The sequence below is a fragment of the Schistocerca americana genome, chromosome 8, assembly GCF_021461395.2.
Source record: "Schistocerca americana isolate TAMUIC-IGC-003095 chromosome 8, iqSchAmer2.1, whole genome shotgun sequence".
NCBI classification, from domain to species: Eukaryota; Metazoa; Arthropoda; class Insecta; order Orthoptera; family Acrididae; genus Schistocerca; species Schistocerca americana.
The window spans coordinates 77029663-77036896 of NC_060126.1; the positions used below are offsets into that span (position 1 = coordinate 77029663).

The 7234-nt window shown below is 55.8% G+C and overlaps 1 protein-coding gene across 1 annotated transcript; it reads left to right on the top strand.

Annotated features, from left to right (window-relative positions):
- The first annotated feature begins 4215 nt into the window (after window positions 1-4215).
- LOC124545550 (flocculation protein FLO11-like) lies at window positions 4216-5880 on the top strand. Its single transcript, XM_047124498.1, has 2 exons — window positions 4216-4864; window positions 5240-5880. The coding sequence occupies exons 1-2, from the start codon at window positions 4216-4218 to the stop codon at window positions 5878-5880; spliced, it is 1290 nt and encodes a 429-aa protein (XP_046980454.1).
- The last annotated feature ends 1354 nt before the right edge of the window (window positions 5881-7234 follow it).

The following is a 7234-nucleotide window of genomic DNA, read 5'->3' on the forward strand; positions in this document are numbered from 1 at the left end:
ATAATCAAAAGGTAGTGTGAAGCTGCATTGCGCACATCTGATAACGTATGTTCATTGTACTTATTTTGTTCAACAACAAAAGCCCCACTATTACTTTTTTCTAAAGTAACTTTTGTCTTTTAACGAAAAAAACATTCACTTTTTAAAGACTACTTCCTATGGCATTTCCCTCCAAGGAGTGCAATTCATTACCAGCCAGCACTCATTCATTGCACACAGCTGTGTAAGGGGTATCTACAATTGAGGAGCGGATATAAATGCAATTTTTTGTTTTTTTTGTGTGTTGTAACCTCCCCGCAAAATTTAAAATAATGGACAATGTTATTTACGGATGCTAATGGACATTGCGCTAATTGTAACCTCGCCCACAATGAGAGGTATTGAAAATGGCAACAAACATGTGAAATTCGCAATCTGACTCAAATATAAATTCTTCACAACATTTAAAGTCCGTTCAGTGACAAGGAACTTCAATTAAACCGAAATATCGGTCTTTGGCCCTGTGCAAAACAATCAGAATTAAAGTCTTACCTCGGAATAAATGGATGTCACATTTCTGCTCTTGTTGTTGCGCAGCGCTTGGAGGAACTGCATTGCAAATCGTAATATTCTCTTTTTTTGTGATTTTAGTGAAATTTTTCTTCAAAGAAGTGGAATGAAATGTGAAGTGCAACGAACTCTTTAGTTCAATAAAAAATTAAATGTTTGAAAAATGCTTTTGAAATACAAATTATTATTGGGGAACTTGTTGGAGAATAATTACAATAAATAAACTTTTTCATTATCTAATGATTATATTAATTAACAGTATACCTTATTCACCATCTTGACCAGTGTTGCCGACCGCCTACATCACACAACCGCACTCGGCTGCTACTACTGACCGACCGCTCTGCATGACGACTATTAGCGTACTGCACGCGACGACTACTGACAGAGTACAGCCCTCAACTACACAGAGCTACAGACTCGCAACGACCGACTGACTGACTGACTGACTGACTGACTGACTGAGAACCGCTCGCAACACTCGCGCAGTCCAGCGCAAACTCTCTGGTCACAGATGCTACAATGTCTCGCCATCGCTGCTATGTTTACATACGTGTTTCAGTGTCTTTTTCATTGGGGTAACGATCTTTGGCTCTTTTTATTCTGAATACAGGGCCAAAGGTCAACGCTGCTGCCCTTATACAATTTATCAGGTTTCATTATGTCTGTTGCAATGTTACATACGGTTCATTCTTTCATTCATATTATCGTTGGGTTTGTTTTGTAGGGACGTCAACATTCTGGCACATTTTTATTATCATCGGACTCTCTGCTACTTGTGCAGGGAGGTTATACCTGGGTCCATTTCCATTTCCATTTACATTCTGATATTGATAGACTTTTTGTTTTCTTTTTTGTTTCTTGTTGTTTTTCCTTCTTTTGTTTTGTTTTGTTTTGTTTTTCCCGCTCTCACCACCACCGCCGCATCACGCCTTCCGTTTTCTTGGTTTCTTTTCTGTTCTTCAACTGCTTCAACATCGCCGCGCCCCATTTCCACACCACAGCCATCAGCCTCCAAGACGGGCAGGCGCAGTGTGCCATTTCCGGCGCACAAGCACACCCGTATGGTACTCTCCTCGCCCCCACGCCACCAACAACACAGCGACCACGCGGCTTTCAGGCATGGCACGGCACGGCACGGCACGGCACCGGCGAAATGCGCCGCCCCCGCCCCTCCGCGCATCCGTCCGTCTCGCCACGTTCACTGACAGCCGCGTCTGCGGCTACACCACGACAACCACAACACAACACCGCTCCCCTCCCTGGCAACTCATTGTTTTTCTCCTCCTCTTTTGCACAAACCACAACGCCGAGCACAGGCGCAAGCCACCCACACCGCGCCCCTCCCCGTCCCGTCTCTGGCCGCCGCTCCTCGTTTCCTCGTTTGCCCCCTCCCATCTCCCGAAATGCCATGCCAGCAGCGTTACGCATGCCCCTCCCCTGTCCACACAACACTACCGCCAAACGAACAGCCTTCCGGGCCACATGCAGGGCACGCCCACCTCCAAACACTGCCAATTCACGGACGCACGCACACACACACACACACACACACTCACTTTCTCGACACCTTTCTGTACGGAGGGTGCGTCATCTCGACCGTGACAGAGTGACGGCAACTATCGACGATCCATTTCCCCCCACTGGTAAAACATGTCCATTAACACCTACATACATCATTCAAGTACACAGACAATAGCATACACACAATGGGAGGGCACACGAACATGGACGGCACGGCACTGTCATACACTCTTCCTCAGAACCATATCAACAAACGTTACGTACATCCGGGAAAGCGAAAGCGAAAGCAAAGGCAAAGCCCAATGCAGCCGTCAAAGGTAACGTTCACCACGGCAGACACTTGCAGCCGCGCCGCCGTTAAACGCATTTCAGTGCGGCTCCAATACGCCTCCGACACGGGAACGTTCCGTTGCTCTACGAATGCGTTTCTCCCCTTTTTCCCTTCCTCTCTCTTTTGCCCCCCCTCCTTGCACTCTTGCCTCATTCCTCACGTTCTGCCCAGACATTCGCCCGATCAAAGTCAACCTTTCGTTACCGTTCTCAGCGCGACGGTGTACAACAGTATGACGGGTGTGCCCAAGACTTCGGTTCCGTTGCGTGACGCCGGTCTATCGCGCCGATCGACAGTTACTCAGGGGGCGACGGATCGGACCACGTCACCGACACACAAAACACTTTCAAACAAACAAATACATACATACATACATACCGGATGGACACAGACAAACACGTGTACAGACATTCGCCAAACAAACGACCGCCGCCGCCGCCGCCGCCGTCTAGCGTCGCGCTTACTGTACTGCACTGGACACGCGTGCATCTTGAATGACGACATCGGTGTGCGTGCGTCGTACGCAATCAGTCAGACACGGCTATCAGAAATCAGAGTCGAATGGTACATCATCGTGCGTGTGTGCCGTACACGTACAGTACAATACAACAACAATGCGTCTTAATGGCACGTTCATTTCAACGTCACTCACACACCTCCACGCTGCAGTTACGTCGCACCATTGTCGAACTCAGCGTACAGCAAAGGGAATAGTGGGCGGCAAAAAAAAAAAAAAAAAAAAAAAAAAACCAAACAAAAACATTTCACATTTCACCCTCGCCATGTATGATGTGCAACAAACAAACCCGCAAACGGCCGTCGTTACGGTGACACACAAGTCGCCGATCGCACTGTCCCCCCTCGCAGACAGGTAACACACACACACACACACACACACACACACACACACACACACCAACACCAATGGGTCAAAAACCACTCCAACGAGGCGTGCCACCATTCCACGCCACGGCGACCAACCTCGTGGCCGTACCCCGCAACACGCTTTGACGCGCCCCCCCCCCACCCACAATCAAAATGCACACATACATCACAGCCGTCCACACAAACAACAACAACAACAACAACAACAATTCCGCCCTTCCCGCAAAAGGCAAGTTGGTGGCCCTGAAAAGGGCCGTTTTGCCGCTCTCGCAACGGAGGAGCCTTCTCCATCCTTCCTTCCATTCCAGAGCCACCTCCTTACTTGGAGCTCGTGTACTTGGTCACCGCCTTCGTGCCCTCGCTCACGGCGTGCTTGGCCAGCTCGCCAGGCAGCAACAGCCGCACAGCGGTCTGGATCTCGCGGGACGTGATGGTCGAGCGCTTGTTGTAGTGCGCCAGGCGAGAAGCCTCGGCCGCAATGCGCTCGAAAATGTCGTTCACGAAGCTGTTCATGATGCTCATCGCCTTCGACGAGATGCCCGTGTCAGGGTGCACCTGCTTCAGCACCTTGTAGATGTAGATGGCATAGCTCTCCTTCCTCTTGCGCTTCTTCTTCTTGTCGCCCTTCGAAATGTTCTTCTGCGCCTTGCCAGCCTTCTTGGCGGCCTTCCCGCTAGTCTTGGGCGGCATCTCGAACGAACGTACGGCAGCAGCAACACCAGTAGCAAGCGCTCCGCTCTAGTCAGCGTCTCCCCACACAGTGGCACCCGCCGCCAGCCGCCGCCGCACCTTTACCAGCTCGCCCTGTTGCGGCCGCCGACCAATGGGGCGCGCGCGCAACCGGCCGCCGCACCCGAGCCCATAAAGCACCCCCACCCCGGCTGCGCCGGCACACACACGCACGACGCACGTTAGGAGTCGCTGAGATGTGCAGCCGCGAGAAGGACGTACCTGCGCCTGCTAGCGACGCGAAGGGTGTGGCAGATCGCCGTTCGGCCGCGCTTGCGCTGTCGACGGCCCCATCTGGCCCCCCACCTATGACGACCACTGCTACGGCTATGGATTTGACGGACACTGCTACGGAAACGTTGAAGACTGCGCTGTCTGCTCCGCTGCCCGATTCTGACGATGAGAGCACTGCCGCCCCTCGGCCACGCGGACGCAGCGGGAAACAGAAGAGGAGGGCACCAGCTGCGACGGCTGCTGCTCGCAGCTCGCCGATTGAGAAGAGGGCCAAGCAAGACTTCGCCCCTGACGCTGACGGTTTCGTCCCGGCCCGGCGCACTGCAAGACGCATGCTGTCATCGACGACGCCACCAACTGCCGTCGCCAACTCCTTCGATGCGCTCGAGGACGCGCAGGACCCGCCGCCGAGCAATCCTGCACCGAAGACAGACTCCCATCTTCCGCCGGTGGTTCTTCAGTTTCGGCCGCCCTATGGAGAACTGCAGAAGCTGTTGCGCAGCTGGACAACGGCCGTGTACACCGTGAAGCCTGCGGGGCGAGACCTATACAGGGTCACACTCCGCACTGCTGATGACTATCGCCGGGTCACCCAGGAGGCGTCTGAGCGTGGTATCCCTTTCTATACCCACGCCTCCGCACCTGACAAGGTCCTGAAGATCGTATTTCGCGACCTTCCGTTCAACATGGAAGCCGATCACCTGCATCGAGAACTCGCAGACCTGGGCTTCTACATACGGGCAGCTGTGAAGATGAAGTCGCCAAAATCACGCGAAGATATGCCGCTCTTCCTGGTCGTCTGCTCTGACACCGTGGAGAACCGCAAACTCTACCAATTGACGCGGGTCGCCGACGTTCCGGTCCAGACCGAAGATCTTCGTTCCCGGAGAGGCCCTGTGCAGTGCTTTCGCTGCCAGGGAATCAACCACGTCGCGCGCCACTGTTCTATGCCGGACAGATGCGTTAAATGCGCCGGCGCCCATGCAGGAAGTGCGTGCCCCCGTCCGCCCTCCGAGAAGCCTACATGTGCCCTCTGTGGCGGTGCTCATGTGGCCAGTTATCGTGGGTGTGAGGTATGGAAGCGTGCCATTGCTCGCCAGCGTGGCCAAACACCAGCGCCACATCAGAAGAAGCTCGCAACGAGGCGGCCAGGCGTCTCTTTCGCGGCGGCAACGTCAGGGACGTCCTCCGCCGCCCCGGCTACGTCGGTTCCTGCTCCCGCCGCATCCGAGGCCGTACCGACACCGGAGGCTCCTGCGCCTCCACCACCGCAGCCAGTGGCGGTACCGGGTACTGCCTCTCCCGGGCCGTCGGCCGGACCGCGTTCCACCAACCGCCGGCGCGGGGGTCACCGCCCAGTGGGTACCCAACGCTCAGCACCGTCCGTCGAGCAGCCCCAGGTGGACTCTCACAGCGACGCAGCCACACCCCCCCTTTCCTGCGCCGGGGCCGCGCCGGCTGTCTCCACCGCTGACCTGGCCAACCTCGTCGCGCAGCTCACAGCCCTGGTGACCAGTGTTACGAAGTTGATTGAAGTCCTGTCGCAGCAACTCACCGCTGCAGTGCCGATGGCCTCTCCGGCCCCAACCGCTGCCAACACTCAACAGCCGCACCATGGGCAGCGTTAGAGGGCTCACGGTCGTCGCGTGGAATGCCAACGGCGTCCGCACCCAAGCTGGCGAACTTCGCCAATTTCTCCGAGATGAAGCCGTCGACGTCTGCCTTATCAATGAAACACACCTGAAGCCTGGGGTAGACGTCAGGGCGGCCAACTACTCAAGCTATCGCACCGATCGACTGACGGCGGGTGGGGGGACAGCCGTCTACGTCCGCAATGGCATACGTCACCATGTGATACAACTTCCACCACTGGCGACGCTGGAGGCCACTGGTGTCGTTGTTCACACCTCGGCGGGCGCCATCACGTTCGTCGCGGCCTATCGGCCGCCGTCTCGTCCCCTGGACCCTGCTGACATCGATGCTCTGCTTTCCTTGAGGGGGCCAGTCTTCGTCGCCGGGGACTTCAATAGCAAACATGTCTCCTGGAACTCCAGGATCACCAACGCCGCTGGCCGCTGCCTGCTCCGGATAGCGGAACGTCACCATGCGCTTGTGGTGGGGCCGTACGACCCGACCATTTTCCCTGCTCGTGGCCTCCCAGATATAATTGACATCGCAGTCGTCAAGGGTATCCCTCATCAGATCACCGCCACGACGCGGACTGCACTGTCGTCGGATCATGTCCCTGTGGTTTTTGACATCGACCTCGACGCTCTCCAGCAGCCCCGGCGCGGTATCTCACTTGCTGGCATCGACTGGGACAGGTTTCAAGAAGCCGTGACGCACTCACTAGCCGCCGCACCGCCCCCTGCGGAAGTTGGAGCGGACGAAGCACTTTTGCACTTCGCGGCAACCACGATCGACGCTGCCACCATAGCGACGCCGCCCCGACCACGCCCCCCGCCTGACTACTCCCGACAGCTGCCGCCGGACATCCTTGCGGCCATCACTGAGAAGAACCGGGTCTACCGGGAGTGGCAGAGGACGCGAAATGCCAACACCAAGCGCCTCCTCAACAGGATGCGTCGGGACATCCGGGCCGCCATTGACGATCATCGCAATCGCGACTGGAATAACAAGGTCGCCGCCCTTTGTCTTGAAGATGGCACAGCCTGGCAGATGACGAAGCGTTTCCTACGCCGCACGCAACGTATCCCCCCGCTGCTGGTCCAAGGTCAGGCTGTCTGCGAACCAGCTGCGAAGGCTGATGCTCTTGCTGACGTCTTTGAGGCGGCGTTTACGCCTCTCGAAGACCCGACTGACGCTGTCACCGACGACCTGGTTGCTGACCGGCTCCCACGCTACCTGGAGGCGCGTGACGACGATGACGTCATTGAAGAGACAACGGCGGAGGAGGTGTCGACCATCCTGCGTGCCCTGCACCCCAGGAAAGCTGCCGGCCCAGACGAAGTTTCCAACGCC